This window comes from Channa argus, chromosome 8, assembly GCF_033026475.1.
Source record: "Channa argus isolate prfri chromosome 8, Channa argus male v1.0, whole genome shotgun sequence".
Taxonomy (NCBI): Eukaryota; Metazoa; Chordata; class Actinopteri; order Anabantiformes; family Channidae; genus Channa; species Channa argus.
This window is the reverse complement of record NC_090204.1, coordinates 16,143,194-16,166,535: the sequence shown is the minus strand read 5'-3', so window position 1 is coordinate 16,166,535 and position 23,342 is coordinate 16,143,194. Positions and strand designations below refer to the sequence as shown.

The 23,342-nt window shown below is 38.1% G+C and overlaps 2 protein-coding genes across 2 annotated transcripts; one reads left to right on the top strand and one right to left on the bottom strand.

Annotated features, from left to right (window-relative positions):
* Positions 1 to 5,447: 5,447 nt before the first annotated feature.
* LOC137131572 (prostaglandin E2 receptor EP4 subtype-like) lies at positions 5,448 to 9,982 on the top strand. Its single transcript, XM_067513018.1, has 2 exons — positions 5,448 to 6,772; positions 7,406 to 9,982. Exons 1-2 carry the CDS (start codon positions 5,846 to 5,848, stop codon positions 7,727 to 7,729), a joined length of 1,251 nt encoding a protein of 416 aa, XP_067369119.1. The 5' UTR covers positions 5,448 to 5,845; the 3' UTR covers positions 7,730 to 9,982.
* A 295-nt stretch (positions 9,983 to 10,277) lies between these two features.
* On the bottom strand, positions 10,278 to 23,342 carry slc35e1 (solute carrier family 35 member E1). The gene is made up of 6 exons (XM_067513020.1): positions 22,952 to 23,342; positions 20,048 to 20,118; positions 17,521 to 17,658; positions 16,154 to 16,279; positions 15,751 to 15,996; positions 10,278 to 14,509 (listed from the first exon to the last, which is right to left on the bottom strand). The coding sequence occupies exons 1-6, from the start codon at positions 23,277 to 23,279 to the stop codon at positions 14,288 to 14,290; spliced, it is 1,131 nt and encodes a 376-aa protein (XP_067369121.1). The 5' UTR covers positions 23,280 to 23,342; the 3' UTR covers positions 10,278 to 14,287.

Sequence of the window (23,342 nt, the reverse complement as noted above, 5' to 3'; positions counted from 1 at the left end):
GGCACTCAAAGCACTTTACACTGCTTCTCATTCACTCATTCGATGGGGGAGCTGCTATGCAGCTGGCCAACACTCAACGGGAGCAACTAAGTTGGGGTTTAGTGTCTTGCTCAAGGATACTTTGATAGGGAGGAACCGGGGATCAAACCAACAACTGTGGGATTGGTAGACCACCCCTCTGCCTCCGGCGCCACAGTCACATTAGAAATCGGATTCTTTGGAAATGGGAAACAAACACATCCCTTATTAAAGTCAGATGTGTTCTGACCCACTCAGCGAAATTGTTCAGGATTTTTCAAGCTGTCTTAATCTTAATGACACTGAAGATTATGCATCTGACTGAGATTCTTGGTTGGTAACCCCTTTCCCACTTTCCGCAGATGTTTCCACCTCAAACACTTCTACAATGTAAATAATCAAAATCAGAAATACCTTATAAAAGTGTAAATAATGAGGGCCATGCTGTACATCACTTCTTCCGTGGCAAATGCGCTTGGAAGTTCACATTGACTGCTACTGAATGTTGACTTTGAAGTTGCTTTGTTCGTTGTTGTTCATTGACTGGTTTCTTTTACAAGTTGTGAATAGAGTTAATTTTTTTTTTTTTTTTTTTGCAGTTTAATACATACAGGTGCAGATGATTTGATGAAAGCATATTTCTGCATGTGATTCCCTACAGCACTTCTGTGTTTGTCATCCAGACAATTTGGATTTGTTCCTGCCAACATGATTCATGTTTGTTGTTATCTACAATGCTTTGAAATGATGTTCTACAAATTCCCTTCAAAGAATCCCGAAAAGAGTAGGTTGTCGCTTATAAATGTCGAAACGGACATCATCTTGTATGTGCAGACCATGTTGCTATAAGAAAATGTCTGAACACTAAAACACCCCCACCTAACAAACACTAACGATTGGTAAATGGAGAGAAATATGTGTTGTCTGTTGTTCATCCCCCAGCTCTGTAGAAACAAATGTAGTGTAGGTCTCCTGGTTGGACATTGTGGTAACCAAGACAGATTAGGACACCGGTTATGTCTTTGTGTGCAGCTTTGGAGAACAGAAATGGTGAGATTTGTCTTGAAACTGTGACAGTGTGAAACCTGGAGTTTTGGAGTGTCAGGTGAACTTTGAAGCAAGTGTTTTAGACAGAAAGAAGGCTGAGATCCCAAAGCCCACATAGCAGGGACACAGTGGACAGCAGTAATCCTCTAGCAACAACTAGCAACTATTCCATGAAAGCCACCTCCTTTTAGCCACTAGAGGGAGGTGTCACTTGAATGTAAAATGCAGATCAGGTCTAAATTTCTACTTAACCCGACCCGAGTGTTTAATAGCACTTAACAACATACATTCATAGTCGGATTTAATAATTCTAAATATTTACAATTGCATCAGGTTATCCTAACCTATATAACCAAACCAGACCTGAACCTGAAACTGATTTCTAAATTTCTATTCACACTCGACCCAAGGTCTTGAGTACTGAGCGGTACCTTTGGGCTCATTAGACATTAGACAGAGGTTTTCATCCAAGAGCAACTTACAAGCTAAGTGCAAAGCAGGCAAGAAATCTAAGTCAAGGAAAAATGAAATCTAAATCATGACAACAAATGTTTCAGTTGTGCTGTTGCGGAAGCCTTTTCTGAAATTGGGACCACTGTTACTGATAAAATGTCCTCTTCATTAAAGGTGGTCTCATTGTTGAAGCTACACAACCAAATGGATGAAAGCTTATTTTACTCTGCACCCAACAGTGTCAGGAGTTCACCTCAATGTCACTGTCAGCTTTTTAATGTCTGAACAAGAGCTATTTTTATCAAAATACAATACTGACAATGAACTTGTTTTGTTGACTCACTGACTGACTCCATTCACCGTTATCTCTTTTTTCTGTGCAGTTAATCGGACCCTCTTATTGCTGTGACCAGCATCTAAGTTCTGTTAATGTAACTTCTGAACCACTTCGCTTTGGGCTTCTTTGTGCTTTTTAGGACCCAGGAGATTATATTGACTAACTTCCAGGAAACAGCAGAGCTGTTTCTCCCATTTGTCAAATCCCCAAACTCTCTTTGAACCAAATGCCTTCACATCCATGGGCAAAACAAAAACATCATCTGAAATTTATCATTTCTGTGTCATTTTAACCACCAGTTTGGTCAAAGGTTTTGACATTGTGTACCACATTGCACAGACTGATCTAATCTTATGTTATAACTGTAACACTGAAGTAAACTTAACGATTCAACATGAAAACCAGTGTTAATGTTTGTATCTAGTGTAAGAAAGAAAAGCAGCCTTTTAATACAGTTTTAATAACACAGTTAAACAATTTTACATTTTTAGAATGATTAAGTAAAGTGTAAAAATGGTGAGACAATGTGAAAATATTCATTTAATTGATTAGTGATTTAATAATTTACTTGCAGACAATTAACACTAGAATCTGCATCCTCCCTTGGTTTCTAGAGCTCTGGTTACTTGTTTTTACGTCTAGTAGCAGATTTAATGTTTTGGCACTGCCCTTATAATGTTATTTTTGGCAGCAGCACGCAGTTGGTTTCAAGGGAAAAGACACAGAAAAGAACTGTCTACTGTCTGATATAATCTATGGACAGATATGGCAACTACTTGGTGAACATAGCGAATATAGTGAACATTGTATTTTAGCAGCTAAATAGCCAACTTTTTCCTTCAGTAGTTGGCAGAGATTAAAGCTAGAGCTAAAAGAGGGCCAGTTTGAAACCCACACTTTACCATTACCTAACACTAACCATTTTGGTTTTATGCCTAAACCTATACAGAGTTACAGACTTATTTCTAAAAATCTGGTTATGAAGCTTCAAATTATTTCTATAAATTCATAAAAATCTGTAGGTAGGTGTGCTGCTGCTATAGTAAGTCAGCAGAGGAGTGCCACCTTACCTCTGCAAGTAGAACTATATATACTCAATACAGCAGATGTTGTTTTTCAGTTTTTCCAAGTCAGGATGGGCTGCCCCCAATTTTCATGTTTAAGCCTCTAATATGTGAGGATTTGCTGTGGTTTTCTGGGTTTTATATGACTTTAAATAAACATTCGGGGTGGTGTAGACAAAAACTAATTAAATATGGCTGAATATTGCCTATGACCTTTCAATATTTTTGGTTTTTTAAAACTTCGAAGCAAATATACTCAACAGTCTCCAATCTCAATGCATTTCTGAGGTACTTGAACACCTGTTTTATAAATCTGCACCTACGTCACCCAAACTGGGAGCAGGGTGTAAGTAAGCATAAACAAAATCTGTATTTTACAGCAAGTAAATACTTAAAGAATGTGGAATAAAATCTTATAAAATGTTGAGATCATTTCAACATTTATTGCTTTAGGAATAGTGAGCAGTACTGATTCATCTGTTAATATGATGATAGAGATAGGTTTAAGAGGAGAAAAGACCTTTTAGGGGTATATTATAATATGTTGTGTTTTACAGTTGAGTCATTCAGTGAAATCTACGTACATTACACTTTTATAGCTGCTGCCCACTGCAGAGACCACAGAGATAGTACATTTTAAGTGCATTTCCAATAAATGAAATACCTTTACGACAAACCATAAACCAATACGGGGACGGCATGAACATCCCATGATTCACCGTGAAGTTAAAGGACACGTTGGAGTTTCCAGCCATGGCATCATTTCTGTGGCTTGTTGTTCTTCTCTGCCAGTTCCTTTTGTCTGCAGCAGAGATAAGTGGGGGTGGTTTACTTCTGAGCGAGGTATTGTGTTTTGTCTTTTAAGGTCGGCTGCAGACAGACACCCTTCTCCACTGCTCCTCACTGTAAACATAAGTCACGCTGTAATGAATGTGTGATGGCTGGAGAGTCGGAGCAGACTATGTGCACTGACGTGCTGTGTGTTCTCGCTGTCCATCAGCCCTGTGTTGTTCCTCACAACCATTTACAGTCATCTCTGTTTGGGTCAAAGCAGTGAGCTGCAGTGTGGATAGAGACGTTTGTCAAGCCCCTGTTGAGTCTCTGCGTTGATTGGTGATTAAACTGAAAATGTTTTATTACCGTAACATAGCTTTACTTATATATTATCTGAAGACAAGCTAAGAAAACTAGGGCTGATTGATTTACATTCACATTCTCTCACAATCACCAGTATACCTTTGATTTAAACAAAAGTGGTTTATTTAAAAGACTTAATGTTCTACTTCATAAGTGTAAATGATGCTGAGCATGTTCTGAAACGCAGGACTTTGCAAGGCCAGTATAAAGTTAGCTCCCAGCTACCTCCAACTTCCATCTAAATGCATGCACTCATTACATGGTAAATGGTAAACACTTTACAATGTTGGTTCTCATTCACCCATTCACACACACACACGCACACAGTGATGGAGGTGAGTGGCATGCAAGGTACTCAACTTACCCAACAGAAACCAACTTGGGGTTCAATTTGGCACATTGGCAGGAGGGACCAGGACCTCGTGGTCCGTTTATGACTGCATTTCTGACTGAGCTATATTGAGTTTATTAACAAAAAAACTGCTTCTCCCTATATTAACATGAAAATCCTGTTGATTATATGACCTTATGAAGGGACGGAAATTGTTTTTCGGAGATGCATTATGGTATGCATATAGAATATATAGATGCATTAAGTACTACAATCTCTGAGGCTTTGGCAGCAGCTGTTCAAGCTCATCCAAATCCAAAAGCGCTGTACAATTCACATAGACTTGACAGACATCAAAATCAACAGAGGCACAAAACGGTAAAGTTTAGTGGATGGAAACTACACAATGAGCTTCACTGCACTACTGCAGACATGTAATATACTGTAAACTTAAGTTCTTTGTTGGGGATTTATTTAGTTTATGGTTATGTCGATGAAGATTCTCGTTGGTTTGATTATGAGAAGATTGAATCATTTCAACTGGACTTCTACAGGTCTCTTCTAGGTTAGAAATGTTTCTTTACTTATCCAAGCTGCTTCATCTGTCTGAATAAACTAGCGAGGGAACCCCGTTACATCCTGCCTTCACAATGGCTACATCTTGATCACTCCACCCTGTTCCCACCTCCCACTTTAACAAACCTATTCAGGCCAGGGTGGGACAAAGGCCTAGTCTGGAGGATAAAACTGGGTTCCCTAGCCACTTTAATCAGAGTGAAGAAGCTGCTTGGATGAGTAACGAAACAGCTGATTCCATCTTCTGATAGTTTATGGTTATCTTTCAAAATGAGTGGTATGACTTTATAAATGACTACTAAATAATTATTGACGATTGAATGGATTAAAGAATACACAACAGAAATAAAAAACGTGTTTAAGTTTGTTTAAGTTGTTATGTTTAGGATTTTTATTTGGTAATACTATAGCTTGCTTAAGTCATTTTTGAGAATAATTCTGAAATTTCAGATTCTGAAGAATCAGTTAAGTGGATTCTTTACACAAACGTTAATTACAAGTCGCACCCTTTACAAACACACCCTTATAAAAAAGAGCTACTATCATTAAAGTAGTAAAAATATCCTTCCACAAGTGACTCATGTCTAACTGGACGTGAAACGTTTGCCGCAAGCTCTTCTGTCTCAATAGCATCATGTCCGTGGGCCCTATCTTTACTCAGCAGCCCTTCGACTTGACCTTCGGACAGACTGACACAAACATTACGCAGCGCTCCAAAAGCACATGAAGAGAGAAATTTTTTTTTCCCGATTGTCTATCTCTTCCATCCCATCCATCCTGTAGTGCTGCCGGGTTGCTCAGTATATTTAGAGACAGCCCACCCCTCGGCTCACAGCCGTGGGCAGTGACCTCAATGGTCTGGATTACTGGAGAGCAGAGGGGATGAGACTACCAGAGAAGATTCGTCTGCTGACTTCCTATCTTCTGATGAAGGGGGTTAAAGAGGAAATGCGCGCCCAAATCCACAACAGACCAAAGGAAATATCGCTAACAAACAACAGCCCGTGGGTTTCCGTGGCAATGGAAAACTCGAGCTTTACGCACGGATCTGCTTCCATGAACGAAACTGCGGTGGAGACAGCAATCCTTCTGCCGATTTTTATGTTTGCGGGAGGCGCCATTGGGAATATAATTGCAATAATCGTCCTTTCGGTCTCAAGACAGGAGAGAAAATCTTCGGCCTTTTACACGCTGGTTTGCGGTCTGGCAGTAACGGACCTGCTGGGCACCTGTCTGGCGAGTCCGGTCACTATAGCAAACTACCTGGACCCGCATGTGCTGACCGACGAGCATGTCTGCGAGTTCCACTCCTTTTTGCTGCTCTTCTTCAGTTTAGCAGGACTCAGCAACATATTCGCCATGGCAGCAGAGCGGTACCTGGCCATATGCTGCCCGTACACCTACCAACGCTGGGGTGTAGACAGGCGCTTTGCGCAAAAGGTACTTTTTCTTATTTACATCAGTCACATTTTCTTCTGCTGCCTCCCGATGATGGGCATAGCTAAAAGCGAGCGGCAGACGTCCAAAACCTGGTGCTTCATAGACCGGAGTACGCATGATCCTGTGGCCGCCACTTACTCCATCCTGTACGGCGCCGTCAGCCTGCTGCTCATCCTGGGCACCATGGTGCTGAACCTGGCGGTGTGCGGCGCGCTGCTGCTGATGCGTCAGAGGACCGTGCAACGGCCTGTCACCAGAGGCAGCGTCCGGGAGAGGTGGAAGGCTCTGTCCTCGGCCTCAGAGACACAGATGATGGCGGTTCTGGTTATGACCTCCGCGGTGGTTCTGGCCTGTTCTGCCCCGTTAGTGGTGAGAAAAGTCCTCAGTAAATGGTTTGCATTGGTTGGTGGTGTTGTTGTGTCCAAGGGGCTGCAGATCAACTCTAGTCCTGCAGTCAAAAACTTAACTCAAGTACAGAGAAACGATCAGCTAAACAAAATAATCAGTGTTACATGATTATTTTTACTTTTATTATGTGCGAAATCTGCAGCATTTAGAGTGTTTCCATGTGCAGAATATTTATTGGATCCATGGTAAATAATTCTATTTTACAGTTATGTTCATATTCAAGGCTAAAAGCGTGTTTTATAAAAACTTGAACTGTCAGATAAGTAGTAGGCTATAAATTAACGCTAAGCGTAGACGACATGTATATGAACATAATAATTAAAGAAAGACTATAGTACTTGAAATAATACTTATTTTTAATTAATTGAACTTTATTTTTATTTTTTAAATAACAGTTTATAGTCCAAACAACTAATCATCAATAAAGAAAATAATCAGTAGTATTTTTTAATAAAAAACCCTAGTTTGGTCAAGTTTTTACAAGTTAAAAAAAAATCTACTGTAAAATGTAGAAACGAAGATGTTTTGTATAGGTTTGATTAAACCACATCAATTTTCAAATCTAAACTGTAGTTACTTGTTTCTCTCTCCAAGGTCAGTGTGTTTGCTCATCGCTTCATGCAGTACAATGACGCTGAAGCAGATCTAGCTGCCATCAGAATAGCTGCAGTCAACCCCATTCTCGACCCCTGGATCTACATCCTTCTCAGGAGGTCTCTGTTTCGGCGCTTACTCAGTTTATCCCGACGAGGGAGCAGCATTCACAGTAATTCCTCGTCTGCACCACCAAGGAATCCGTTTTATTCTGATATGATGAAGGACAGTCACGTGTTCACCCAGCTCATGTGCAACGCAAGCATCGTCACTCAGCTGCCCGCTACTGTCAAATTCACCCCATGTGACCCAGAGAACCTCTAATGGACTTAAAGCGCTGCAGACTGAAGACTTAAAAATGGTTGCAGTTTTCTGCAGCTCAGCACAGGGCCACACACTGCGCTCCCGAGCTGTCGCCAGACAAAAAGCAGCACAGACATGACTTTGTGGCCCACAAGTGGGCTGGGCTCCTGTAGGAATATTTATTTAATAACTAGAAGGGGAGAGCTGCTCTGACTGAACACATGTAGATGCTCCAGTGACACAAGAGGGACAAGAAAAACTGGTTGACTCAGATGTTATTACGGAAGTGCAACAATCAGACACGAATCGTTCTTTTAGAAACGTTCTGCTCATTCACTCATGGGTCTGGGTTCTGACTTATTACAGTTTTATAAAATTGCACTTTTTCCTAATCTCTCAGTTGGATGCTATAGGAATATTATACAGCTCCTGCAGAGAGATTTGTATCTAACTTCGTCTAATAAGTGTTAAAATGACTCGTGGGTGTTTTTATGGTCTAAGCCTGTGACACCTGTATTGATGAGTTATCTGATATAACTTTTAGGAGATTCATAAAATGCTCGCTTGAATCCAGCTCAAGTGGTCTGACATTCGTTCACACTGTTGCTCTGTGTGTTTCAGTTTTATGTATTTAATATTTATCATTTCTATGCTCCAAGTGTCAATACACACATCTGATAAGAAAATATTTTCAATATCAGAATTTTCAGAATTTCCAAAAAAAATATGTAAAATCTTCAGGGAAGGAGCGTGTAGTTTATACTAATAACAAAAAAAACAAAAAAAAACCAGGCAATATATTAAAAGCTTTTGTTCATTCAGCTAGTTGGCTCAGGTTTATTATTGACTTTCAGGATAATGTGCGTGAAAGAAATAGCTCCATCTGAACCCCTGTGAGCTTATTTATTTACCATTAGCAATTTTAATCTTCATTTGTGCTTGTGTGGGACTCACCTGCCAAATTCAGAAAAAGTCTGTGTTAGTTTAGCAAAAAGAAATATCTGGAATAACTGGAACTGTATGCAGTGATTACAGTTTTGACTATAATTTCAGGAAACATCTATGGACGTTATTAGGAAATTTGAGAAAATTGAATTGACAGACCCATCAAATTCAAGCATTATTGAAAATGACTTTTGTGCAGGGACTGATTTGGTTTGTGGTGATGATTAAATTATTGAAGATCAGTAATATGTATTTTCCAGTTTCCCGAATTCATCAGATGTATTTGTTACTTTGCATTAACAAGTATTTTTTTCCCATGGTACTATACAGGGGCCAGAGTCAACTGCTTTTAGTTTTTAGATGTGGTTCTGTGTCCTGTTCAGGTCAAAAAGACATTTGTTTCATGTAACAGAAATTGTTACCAGTGAATATTTAAAAACTCCTGTGCGTGTAAGGATCCAGGCATTTAACATATGAAACACTTCTTATTCTTTAACCTATGTGTATGTAAAACACACTGAAAACACCGGACTTCCACTGGTTCACAGGGAGTCATCCATGCCGTGGGACAACACACTGGTAGCAGAAACGACCACAGCAGAAGGAAGGTGACTGAGCTCCCTCTCCAGCATGTTTTTTCCAAGATGCCTTAAAATCCTTTGCAGACTTGATGTACTTTCTTTGTTCATGCACCAAACTGAAAAATGCGGTTGATAAATTATTGATGCAGCATTAACTGTAAACAAAAATACACAAAGTCAAGTGTGTCTGTGAATTAGCTTTACAACCCCCCAAAAAACTGTGCTGGTATTTATTACTTTGAAAAATGTTTGCTGCATCAATATATTTGTGGCCACTAGGGGGCAGAAGAAATGAAAGTCTAATTTTATCATCCAGTTGTAGTGTTTTGTGAGCACACAGTGAATGAACAAGTGTCAAGACTTCTGCTTTTTCTTCGTCAATTCCTAATAAAAACATCTGTGGTTAGTGAAACACTGGTGACTTAGTGGAAATTTGTGACCCAATGTGTAATTAAATTAATATAAATATGGAATTTATAAAATATGTATTAAATATCTAAAATGAAATGAACAAATTTCAGCTGAAACATAAGGCTTTGTTTTGTTTTGGTTACATTACATATGGTTAACCTAGAAAATTCAACAGACTCCTAAATATTCAATAGTGTGTTTCATGGTATTGAGTTTTAAATGTTGAGTTGTCAGCAGCTCCACTAAAGAGCCATTTTGCCACTAAACCTTTGAATGAATGTAAAAGATTTCAGGAGGAAACTATAACGGATGTTTCCTTAAAAAAAAAAGGGGGGGGGGGGGGGTTGCCTGGTTTACTATTACAGTAATCATGTTGAGATGCCTGAGATAAATCTGGTGAATCCTTGGAGGGTCTCTCCCCCTCGGATGGCAACAATTGGACTTAATGGAGGACTTGTACTATATTATTTAACTTGTAACTGAGCATTTTAAGTGTATCAAGCTAGTCATACTTTGTACAGAATTAAGATTTGAGTACCTGAACAACCACTGCCTTAAGTATTCAAAATTTAAAGAAAAAATGTTTTTAATCCCAGAGGAAAAATACTTGTGTATTGTAAGACTTAAAATGATTAGCTTTCCATAATGCATTTATTTTTCCCCCAACATTTAAAAATAGCATTTACTAAACATAAGCAGACAAGAGTGTGCAGAGTTGCACCCCTGTACATTTTATACCGTGACACCATAAATAAAACTCTATAAACATTGGCTAAGTAAAACTTCTGTCTCGAGATCCATTAAAGACACACAAAAATTAATCATTTTACAAGTTTTACAAAGTAACATCTCCTCTCCCCACCCCATTCATTAACATGTACATGCCAGTAAAAAGCTTTGCAGCAGAGAGCCAACACCCCAATCAATCATCTATCACCTGTTTGACGTACAACACAGCAACAAAGTAAATCAGAACAAAATTAATAAACAAGCTCAGGTTGGGGCTTGTGGACACATATTGCAGGCCTCTGTCAGCATCTGCAATGTCACGCTCTGCTTTTGGCAACGTGAAGGACAAAACTAACCCCCAAAAAAATCAAAAACAAACATCAGCTGCAGCAGGGAACAATATTTTAAACATTACTTATACTGTCATTTATTTTTCCAGTGAATTCGGGCAACAACACATCCAGATATTGATTATAGTCACTTCTGTCAACCAAATTTACCTGCTGCCATGTCCAAAACTTTGTGCAAGTTTTATTTGTATGAATTGAGTAAAAACTGAGTATTTTGTCAGAGCCATGCTGATCTTTCATCTGCATGATTTTTTATTCTGCTCCTTATATGAAACATCTAACAGTGTATGTTTTGTCCGGCGGTGCTCAATATGTCCCATTTCACCAGATTTAATATGTAGATAAAGAAATTTGTTATGTTTAAACAGTAAACGTTCCGTCTTGAGAATATACAAAATACATTTCTCATATGCGTAATATTTTCATAAAATAACCCGTTGTAGCTAAATCATGCGTGCAAGTCCATGGATGGCTTCAGGTGCTCAGTGTTTAGTAATATAATCAGGGCAGTGACATTTATTCATGACAGTGGTACTAACATATTAACATGTTATGGTACAATAATAATTCTATTTTTCTTTTCCCCATGACGATTGACTTCCACTCTACTTCTGACACTGTTTTGGTCTTTACCAACACTTTAGCATTACTGTTGTTTCTTCAGCCACTCAGTATGTGTATCTGCTGTGACTGAGGAAATGTGGGTTCATTAGAGCTGTTTTAGCTGGAAACAGCTTCTTGCAGAACCCAAGAAAACCAATCAGAATTAACTTTAGAGTAAATATGCAAAGCTCCAATGAGCTGAAACATCAGGTGGTATTTTTCTGTGTTTAGTATTTTCCCATTGGCAAGTAATTTGATTCAAATCTTAATACAGGAAATTTCAGATTTGAACTATATCAAAATGTCAAAGTGAAAACAATATTTCAGCTGATAAATCATTTAATGAAATGTATCGTCTAAGGGGTTTGGATGAAACCCAATTTTTATTTTTTTTTAGGCCATAAATTGCAGCGTATGCTGTTTTAAAAGTTTTTTTGACATTTAAATTTCAGTTTAAGTTCATTTCAACAGGACAAAAAAATGGACATTTGGGTATTTCATCGATGGGGGCTGTTCACCACATCCCATTGTACAGGTGTTTTAACATTTTGTCAAGCTGCATGAAACAGCCGACTTTTTAATTTCCTTTAAGTGCTGGCCACCCACATTTGGTTCTCACACTAACGCGGAGCTAATTTACCTGCCTGGTGGAGAAAATCCCAACAGCCCCTCATTATCAAGATCCTACAAAAGATGTCAGCTACAAACTATCTGCGAAAGAGCAAGTTTCTCATGAAACAATTGATACTTTCTATGGAAATACAAGAGTGCACAGATCTCACTGGGCTCCTGAAGGATTGTTTTGTTATTTATCTCCAAGCTAAATACCATGACAGAGTTTTGAAATTCAGAAAACACAAACATATACACACAAAAAAGCCATATTATTAGAATATAACCGTACTATCCCCTTCCAATGTTGGAGGGACTACAGGCTGGAAAACAGGCTCACAGTTTAAAACTGGCACTTTTACAAACACATAATGTGCATTGTCCCTAAAAATATATGTGTTCAAGTTCAAATAATGAGACATTTAAATCACACATATAAAAAACAAAAAAAAACTTTGTATTGCTGCAGTGAGATGCTTAGTCTGCATCAGTGATAGCACATGGACAAAAGAGACTGGTGTTTCCTACATGAAATAGTTGTTCAGGCGGCAGAGGCATATTAGAGATAAAAAGAATGTGATCAATAATGATAATGAAGCCTCGGGTCCACCTGTAACTAGAGTTGAATCTTCAATTGCACAAACAAACCTTCATGGAGGTCTCACTGCAAATCCAGTTGGACACCAGCGTAACCGGAAATGCTTTAAATTAAACCTAACCTGACAGTAAATCTGCATTACGGCATGAGGTCCTCTTTAAAAAGCAGGATGGAACAGTTTTTGTTTAGACTGAAATTTCTCTGACAGGAGAGAAACTTTCACAAATAAGAAATACCAACAATCAAATCACATTACATTGATTCTTCATTTTCAAACTCCCCAGCTGAAAACATTTCAGCTTATCTATTAGATTTCACATGACTACCAAAGAAATTTGTTGCAGTACTTTATGTAGTAATAAAATCCTGGATCTGCAGGTATATAAAGTAGGACAGATATCTGGGAGGCCATCCACTGCTCGGGATAACAGAACTGGTCTCAATAAGTAAAAGTGACTCAATTAAAAGCCATCGACACTGTGTGTTTTTAAAAATTTCTGAAAAAGTTTAACATCTGCTGTTAAAAACATTTAGCGACAAAGTGTCTTCTTCTCAGTCAAGCACAAAACATGCAGTGCGACATGCTTGTCGGCTCTCATCTTTGAGATGTGTTCAAGCGCCATTTGTAGGTCTAGAAAAAGCCAATGTGAACCGAACCAGCAGTTGGTCCTCTTCTAACGTAGGTTTTTAATGTTGGCTTGGTGTTCCAAGGCCCTTACAGACCGGCCCCCTTTTTTCCTTTTGGTTTGGGCACTTATTTTTTAACCACGTCACAACTGACATTAAAATTGTAACACATAAGAATAAAAATTGAACAAGATAAAGCTGAGACTGCTGGAAAAATCTGTTTTTAGGGAGGAAAAAAAAAAAGGATAGAAAAGGATAAAATAACATTTTGAACTGATGACATTGTATGAAAATTCAGTGTGATATTACTTTCTCTGACGATCATAATTGTCAGTAGCCGAGATTTTTCAGTCTGGACCAAAGTGTCGGACTAGCATGGCCCCATAGTCATGTGCAGGTAAATGAATAATAACGGCACCATCAAACCAAATATGTGAAATCCACAAATTCGTCCCGATTATTTCAGTAGAAGTCACCTAAAATCCTCCACTGTCTACAAACAAGTCCCCTCTGCCCATAGCTTCAGAGTAGTGGAACGAAGGATTTATTCACCGAGGACAGTTTGAACAGTTTTGTTTCTCATCACATCATAACAATTGCCCCATGAAGAAAAAAGGTCAATATCAACATGAAAAGCCTAAAACAAAAATGTTGAGGCCTTCTACTAAAGTGTGCTTGTTACAAATGCAACATGACAGCCTCTTGTTTTGGAGCAAGTTTCTGTTCACAGTACATAATTACAGCTGATGTCCTTTCCTCTGAAGGCAAAATAGTTTATCCAAAGCCGTTAATGAAAAACAAATCCCTCTAATCACTGATCAGCTACCTTCCACATTCCCTCCTACTGTGGCTTAATCCTTCACCAAAATGATTAATACAATTTTCCCGTACAGTCTGTACCAAAGTAATAAACAATGAAATAGAACAAAGCTGTCAGAACGTAAAGTTTGTACAGAGGAGTGTGAGAGATGTCACTGGCCCATCACGACTGACTTCTTAACCAGAACCAACAGCACTTGCCTTCAGTCTTGTGTTTAGAACAGGACGAAGACCCCCTGCTCAGAGGGTGGCTATACACAGTAAAGTCTATGACAGCAACCCAGAGCAAAGACAAAATATTCTTTTACACCACATACTGATGGTTGCCGCTGTGGTTTGTCGTGTAGGTCTGCCGGCTGTACTGGAAGTGGTCGGTCCTCACGTTGTTCCAGCTGTGCTCGGAGCCATGGGGGGAAGGCACTGACCCGTTGGCCTGGATTTTCTCCAGCGCTGGGCTGTCAAAGGACCTCAGGTCCTGTTTGGTACTTGGCAGCAGCTTCTTATGCATGTTTGCATCATACTTGGCCTGTTTTTGAAAAGCACAACGAATTTTAAATGATAGAAAGTCCCAAAGGTCGGTCTATCACTAATCCTAAATTGTTTTGGGCACCAAATGATGCAATTTCTCCAAGTGAATAAATAAAGTGTAATGTACCTTCACTATTTGTAATAAAAACAAAGGAAAACAGCCACGAGTCATGAAACTTCTACGTGGAGCATTTTTGTGGAGTTAATATACAAATGTTTATTATTAGTTTTACATTCAGAAGTTCCACCAGCAAAATACATTAAACACTACTGCACTAAATGCTTGGTAGAAAAATTGTTGATCATGTGTTTGTTTTGAATATATATTAGTCTGTTTGGCCTGAATTATGAATCTAAATAATTCAGGCTAAGAATAAATTATAAATCTTAGAAACAAGTTTTTAGCTTTCTGGTTTTATTGTCTTAAACAATTTACTTGTATGTCAGGTCTGTGTGACTGCAGTATTCTAATTCCCATAATTGTTGAAAAAAAAAAAATATATATATATATATATCAGCCGTTGTTACGGGAAAGAAAAAGAAAAACATTATTAAGCTAACCTGCTTTTTTAATGTTTCACCATAAATCGGGTGGAGGAAACAGTATTTCGATGGATTTACTGCAGGAGTAGACATCAGTGTTTGAAAACTGAAATGCCATTTTCATCTGCAGAGGCAGGCTTGCTTCATTCATCTGTGTCAAGTATAACCTGTCTCATTTGCAGGCTGTCTATATAAAACAATTTACTGCTACCATTACTCCATTCCTGCCTGACCTGCTGTTAGGAAAATACCATATTTAGCTGTTGCACAAAACTGTATTGCTTGCAGGTAATTTTTCATATCAGGACATGAAAATTAGGAATATGTTTAACTTTTACATAAGACAATTTTACAGGTCATAAACTTTCATATCAGGACATGAAAATAAGGAAGCTCCTCTGCAGAGATTGGCAACAGACAGAACTGTTTACACTGATTAAAAACAAGCTGAAGTAGCCTTACCCTTTTTACATGACTTATTGCCATCTGTTTCACAAAGCTAAATTAGCTTGTACTCTCATGTGTATGAAGGAAGGATGTTGACTGCTCTTAGGCACTCAATATGGTAATTCTGAAGTACCTGCATTGAGTCCTTGCTGCAAGTAAAACTTTAAAACGAGACTCCAGTGACTCTGTCGTCTTTGAGTAAAAATTTCTTTGGATACGTTCTAATGTTTAATGGTTACAATAACTGACCTTGTTGTAGAGAAAGACTCCAACGATGGCCGTCATCATACCCATGACGTTGGTGAGGCTGACCGGGTTGCGCAGCATGAACAGTGAGATACTGATGACCATGATCCTCTTGGTGGCGTTGGCGACAGCGTAGCTTAGCGGGCTAATAAGGTTGAGCACGCTGAAGGCAATGACGTTCTGGGCAAAGTTGCAGAAGCCACTGATGAGCAGAAGGACAAAGGTTCCCGTCCATCCTGAGATATCCGACTGAGACAAGAAGGACAATAATATAGGATAGGATATTTTTAATAGTTTAAATTCATCTGAATACATTTTAACCCTGGCCTCTGAATAAGGTTTTAGGCTGTGGGCCAGACATAGCAAAGCAGCTAACTAACTTTCAAGAGCTGTTAAAGCAACTCACCAGGTCTCCATTTACAAGAAACATAGAGAGATCAACCAGAACCCAGGTGGGCAGCATGAAGATAACCGCATTGAAACCCAGGATGTTGAGCAGTCTCAAGTGGTGGATCCTTGTGTCACGCAACACCTTTAAAAGGAGGAAAGATCAGATCGGATTAAGGAAAAAAAGGTATTGGAGGAATAAATAAGGAGATGCAGACTCAAGCAGTCTTGGCTCTTTCCCACAAGTCCTGTGGGAGAATGTGATGAAGTTGCTAAATTTAAATTTGAGCATTTTCTTCTTTGCACTCTCCCATAAAGCTCTTAGTGGTGAAATATAGAGGCAACATTTGCTGTCTGTACAGTCTCTCCCATCTCAGCTAAAGACCGGCACAAGCTTAACGACTGTACAGACTGTACGAATGTGATTCAGGTAAATGACTGGAGACCCAGTTGGTCCTGGCCAATGCCAGTCTAGCTTAGTTGGTGTGATCACTAAGTGTGGGCTGTCTAAAGATTCTAGTCCTTAGTCTTAAGATCCAATCTCTCACAAAAATGTTAAAAACCATGTTTAATATTTATGACCACTATCGGCGACTGATGACATCACAACTGAGTTAGACTCACGGTATCTTTAACTTAAACCTGAACCTAGCATTGTAGACTCTGTAGTCCACATTGTCCTCACCTTTACATCCATGACGTTGCTTCCATTTTTTAATAAAGAATGTACTGTCCTCCAAGAGATATGCAGTGACTAGGAAAGGTTTCTGTATCCCCATCTGGGATTTGATAAACTTTTCACTGAGCAACATGTACCATTTACCATTTCTTTTGTCTTTGTGTTGTGGTTGTAGCCAGGATTCTGATTCACTAATCACTGAGCCTTCCAGTTACAGGGATATTTCTCCTACAATCCTTTAAACACAGTTGCTGCACCCACTTGATCTCAATTTCACTAACTGTGGCTTCACCAGTGATCATTTAGATGCTTTAAATGTAGAATCAAACCCCTTACTGCAAACAACTGAACAATGAATTATTATATATAATTATTAATAATAATCACCTCATATTATTAATGAAGCTAATAAATTTGATCTAAACAAACATATACAAAACAAGGTCAAACCTGCAAGAAAAAAAAAATTCCCCCCCCCACTGAACCCCTCTTGTAGTATTACAGTAAATTGCTGTTGTGTAACAGAGCTGCCCCTCCTGTTGTTGTAAACACACCATCACTTCTCTTTTTATACTTTTTAGAGAGAGAGACACCACCAGAAAACAGAAAGTAAGTAAGTTTTAGACATATCACACCAACTCAACAAGAAGCAACTTTTTGCTCTGTGCAGGGCCAATACAGCACATGCCAGTCCGTGGATGACTTACCTTTTTGGAGAAGATGTTCTGTAAAGAAAAGCAAAGCGTTGCAGCCAAGGCGCTGATTAATCCCGACACATCAAAAGACAGCTCAGTCACTGTGGCAAGCAGCACTCCACCAATGATCGGGATGAGTGAAATATAAACCTATAAGACCACACAGAGACAGGGAGCCAAGTCAGCAATAGCAGATTAAAAACACAACTTTAGTTGTTTACATCAAAATAAAGTAATTACTTAAACACCCTGCTTCCAAATCTGCAATCCATGACCAAGTCATTACAGGCCTATTAAAGTAAGGAGCTGCAATAGTTGGTGAATTGGTGAACCTTTTTTAAAGTTTTTAAGAGAAAACAAGCCATCTTTGCTAACAGGGCAACAGTAATTATTTTCATTATCAATTAATATGCATGTCTGTTTTTACTATAGGTGATTTTTAATTTTGCCAAAAAAATGCCAAAGAATTGTGAAACAAAAATCAGTTGTAATGTCCCACTGCTGCAGCTGGACCTACAGTACTAACCCAATTATGGGAACTGCACCTGACAAGCTGAAACTATCATACCGTCTACAGCAGCAAGTATTTGCATATTGAAAATATTGGGATCATGAGAAACCTGCAGTTGTTATGAAACCTACTTGTGCACCCACTCACTCCCCTCACCCAGCCACTCAGAGGGAAACTGAGAAAACACAGCACTTATTAGCTGATGCAATCATTTTAATGCCATCAAACTCCACAGTTTTATCCTGCAATTAAACTAAACTGCAAAATTACAGACACAACAGTGGTGTAATAACAATGAAGATTTTTGTAGTTAAGAAACCAGTAATGAGCTGTAAAAGAACAGTAAAATACAGAACTATTTTTTCTAACTGTTCTGAGGGCAGTGTGAACTCCACTGGCTTTAATGATAAAATTAGCTTCTATTTTTATTCAACGCCAAAGAAGTGTTTTAATGACACTTCTGCATATTTGTTCAGTTAATGGGCTTTATTTAACTATTAAACTGATTGTAATCTTCGAGTGTGGACAAACAAGGTTCAAAAGCTTATTAGAGTTTATTAGTTTATTAGGTGTTTATAGACTTAAAAATTAGCAGAAAAATCATCAGATTAATTGATGGGAATAATCATTAGTTGCAGACCTATGTTACAATTTTCCGCACCTCTCATGTCTCTAAATAAGAACGGCAAAAAAATGTGGTGCAGCACAATATTATTTTAACTGTTGAACGTACACATTTCTGTCAAAAGTTGAACATTATGAGCCTTAGAGATGTTTCTCAGTGCAGTCTGGACTAAAGCTGTTTCTTAAACAGGATCTATCTGCACAGCAACGTGGCATCAACGCCTTTGTTTCCTATTTGTTGAACCAGCTTGTCTGACCACTGAGCTGTCGACTGGAAAGTAAACATGACAAGCTGATGCTGACTGCGACTTTTTCCACATTCAGGTTGAAAAATTAAGCTGCAAGTTAAAAGCTGTGAACTTTAAATTACCACTGCCCCAATCATTTTATCTTTACCTTTCTTTTATATTATACTGTATGTTTGTTATGTCCTCCACCAGAAAATGGCAGAGAATTGGCAGGAATAATTCACACAACACTAAACATATACAAAAAAATATAGCAACTACTTTGGTAATTTATTATGTTTACTTTAAGTTCATTTTTCAGCAAAATAAAAAAAACCCACAGCTTCCATCATCTTGATTGTGAACATCTTTGTTTTCTGTAAATAGTAGTAAATACAATTGGTTCTAATGAACAATAATCACCTTGAATTATGGGAAATATTTCTCATCATTTTCTTACTTCTCAAACAATCAACTTCTAGAAAATCTAATCAGCATAAAGTTCATGTAAAACAATGGCATTAGATAATTCAAAACCATAATGTTAATGTTATTATCTTAGCAAATTTTCAAACTTTAAACCAAATAGTGACTAATAAACTGACATAAAATATCAATCATTTTGGTTTCTAAGATCTACCTGATGTAACCTTGAAGCAAATAACAGTTCAGGATCTCCTTAATTACACTACATCCAGTTGATGTACCAGTGCACCAGTCCACACAACAAATATGTGCACATAACAGGTGAATTGTCTTCCTAGCCCAATACACCTCTGTGTCAAAAATGGGAGAAAGTGTCTCCTTTTTTCTCAAATTACTATTCCCTCTGGTATGGATATGTCCAACCAGCTGGTGCCTGCATACCAAGACACCATGCATGAAAGAAACCAGACATAAATACAAATCCAGTTGGCTTCAAATACAAAACATTTTGGCATATATTTTCAATACATTCACTAGGTGAATGCGTTTGCTTTACAGAATTAAAATTACATGTCTAATTCTTGTCCACCCTCCTCCAGAGTGTCAGGGACAAAAGCCCCATTTAGATGGTCGTAATATGACCTGCAGTACAGGCACAGTACTGTGCCACATCACCACTTTTGAAGAAACTGAGAAACATTCTGAAACAGAGCGGGCCTTGTGCAATATGTGCCATGTCAAACTCACTCACCTTTGTGGTTTGCTTCTCCTTCATTATAATTCTTGATAACAGCACAACCCATATTGGCATTGTGGCTTTGACTGTGAAAAAAGAGACACAAAAGTCAGTTTGTTAAGTTGATAAATGTGCAAAAGCAACAGTACCAGGTAGAACATAGAGTACGACATTTGGTCAATGCCTGTATTAAACACCCAAACCATGTCACCGTGCTTGGCGTTATTTACACTTTACAGTAGTTTGTCCCTAATAATATGTTTTACTCAACAGCCATGACACCCACATTACTGATCAAATGATCAACACATAGTTAAAAATAGTTCCTTTACCATTAAAAAGTGCCATTCACAAGTACAAAAAAAACAAAACACAATTACAGCAGCAAAGAAAGGACTTTCAAACTTTAAAGATTTTACTGGCCCCGAGCCCTGAATCTCAAACTGGGCCCCAAGACCAGCAGGGTTCTTGTGATCCTGGGTGAGGTCAAAAGAATTCTTTTTATGTTGAACTACTTCCAACTGAATTGTAGTCAAGCTACTTGTTTTATGAATAGGTTTTATGTAAAATATTGATATAGCCTAGTAGGAAAAGGGTGGGATTTAATTTTACCGACATGGCAGCAGTGGTTCAAATTCTATAAAGGGTCTCCAAAGTGGAGGTGGAGCAGATCTCAACATAATAATTGTTTGATTTTAAGTTTAGGTAAATAATTTGAGGTAAAAACAGAGTACTGAGAGTTCAGGTGCCAGTTGTTAGGAACAAATAGTTTAAATTAATGCAGTCTAATATATCAGTCTACCAATAAATAATACAAGTTATTGAAAATATAAAGTGGTATAAAAGTTTTTTTCCCAATTCTACTTTCTGATTATTATTATTATTATTATAGGTATAAAGAATTTACATTTTCTTCACAGGTGATACTACAAAAGCTTCTAAAATACCAAAACATCTCTCCAAAAGGATTTAATCTAAATCAAAATATTGACATTAACCTATTTACTAAAGCAAATTAAGCATGATAAGTATAACTGTAGTTGCTAGGTAAGTTTTAGATTAGGATAAATAATCCAACATGGAATTAGTAAATTAATTACACTATATTATAATAAGATAAACAACACAGCTGTGTTTTTAAAATTTTGCTGTATTGTATTTACCAATTGCAATAATTTGATAATGTTATTCATTTAGATATTCAGTTTACTACATGTGACAAAGTAAAGAAAATCAGCACATTTTAGGATCTTAAACATAAGAATATTTTTATTATGTACTTGAAAATAATAGGTATTATTAAGGGTTTATCAGAACTGTTCTGTCCATCAACTAATAGCTTTATAATATACTGGCCATACTGCACAATGGCTACTTTGAGCAATAAATATACAACTATAGCAGATTTGTACTTTATAGTGAGTTTTTTAGTGAAAGACCATCTCTAGACTGTGGTATATTTACTTTTGTAATAAAAACATCTGAGTAATTTTCCTAAGATCAAAAACTAAACATTAAAACCTTTAAAGGATTTTTTTAAAAGACTTAGTTGTAACAATGTGTACCTAAAAAACTGGCAACCCAGTATAACTTGTTGCAGCTGCGACTGTCAGAAAACAGGTAGCCAGGAAAAAGTAGACAAACTCTATACTCAAGCATGTTTTCTATCTGATTTCTCTGGGTCTTAACCAGACCTAAATTAATGATTTAAAAAAAAAAAAAACATTTATCATCCCTGTGATTTTTGTGGTGGAAGAAGTAAAAATATTATTACCATAGTGTGGAAATGCTCTATTACAAGTTAACAAGTATTACAAGTCTTGCATTGGCAACTAAGCAACGACTATTTAAAGTAGGAGCCTTAAGATACACTATTATTCCTTATGTTACTATTATACAGAATTATATATATATATCCAATAGGTCTATGCTAGCTGACGCATTCATTTTAACCACTATGTACTGCTACATAGCCTAATTCATAATAATACTTTATTTGCAAATGTTATTTTCTCTTAATTCTCTGGACCAGCAAGGTAACTTGTATATTAAGCCAGTTAAATAAATAGGTAAACAACATAAAAATGAAAAACTCATACAAATTTGAGTACCTCAAATTCCTACTTAAGCACTTACTTTCAGCCTCTGCAGCCAAGTAACAATATTGCTCTTTCTAATCATTACATTAGGAGCTGAAGTTTACAGTATCTAGTAGTCAGACAGTGCAGAAGTACTGGCATCAAAATTCAGTTATCATTCTAAAGGAAAAGTAAGTATCCAGAATAATAGCCACCCGATTATACTTAATGATGCATCAAGGTGTAAACATTACATATCCCAAGTTGTGAAAGTGGAGGCTATTTTTAAAAAAACGAATTTATTTTTATTTCATTATATTTTGTATCAGGCATCTGCATTTGCTGATAGTATCTTAAGCTGTTAAATACGTGATTACACTAGTGTAATGTTGTTGCATCTAAGTAACCTAAACATATCACTCATAGATTTTTGAATTAATATATTAGGAGGTTCTTATTTTCTTGTAGTTTCAGGTGAGAGTTACAGACACTGCAACCCAGGCTGGTTTCACCACGGATCCCTCCCCTTGACGTACCACATGAGCGTTAATTAATGGCTAGCTATGCTAACTGCAGCCGATTGATTATTCTTTTAAAAAGTCTACAGCTGACAATAGCTAGAGGCCCCACAGTAATTTAACTAGCCCAACAAGACCTAGTCTGCCCACGACCTACTGGACACCAACATTCCCATTAAATATCGATGTGACCGTGTTGTTCAGCATTAGCCTGTAGCTAACATCAGCTGACGGAACGGACACATCATCAAGTTAGTGCCTGGCTCACACGCTCCAGGTGGCTTCACATTATTACTACCGACAACAAAACCCGTTCTACTCACCGGTATGCGCGTACGAAACGGGCACTTTCCATATGCTGAAGTGGGCCGAGACAGATGCAAAGTATTTCCCGAATGCTAAAGGCAGGATGTACCACCGGTAGTACCTGCTCGGTAGTTCTGTTTTGGGGACTCCCCATGCCCGTAACAGCGGCGGCAGGAAGACGACGATGGAGATGATATGAAACAGAGAGACGGTGACCGGGTACGGGAATCCATTTAGGATAATTTTGTTAACGACGTTTCCCCCCGAGCTGACCGTGTACCAGCACGCACATAGCGACACTATCCGGATCCCTTCCCTGACCGGGGTCCGCTCCACCGCAGCCATCTTCCAGCGCGGAGTGACGAGTCACCGGCGGAGTGTCTCTGGTTGCACCGGGGGAGGGCAGTG

Bases quoted from the DNA above. Each gene is read 5' to 3' on its own strand.
- LOC137131572 (XM_067513018.1), top strand. From the start codon at position 5,846: ATGAGACTACCAGAGAAGATTCGTCTGCTGACTTCCTATCTTCTGATG. The intron at 6,773-7,405 runs GTGAGAAAAGTC...TCTCTCTCCAAG, and splicing joins CCTGTTCTGCCCCGTTAGTG to GTCAGTGTGTTTGCTCATCG.
- slc35e1 (XM_067513020.1), bottom strand. From the start codon at position 23,279: ATGGCTGCGGTGGAGCGGACCCCGGTCAGGGAAGGGATCCGGATAGTG. The intron at 16,280-17,520 runs GTAAGTCATCCA...CTCCTTTTAAAG, and splicing joins AGAACATCTTCTCCAAAAAG to GTGTTGCGTGACACAAGGAT. The intron at 14,510-15,750 runs GTCAGTTATTGT...TTTCAAAAACAG, and splicing joins GAGTCTTTCTCTACAACAAG to GCCAAGTATGATGCAAACAT.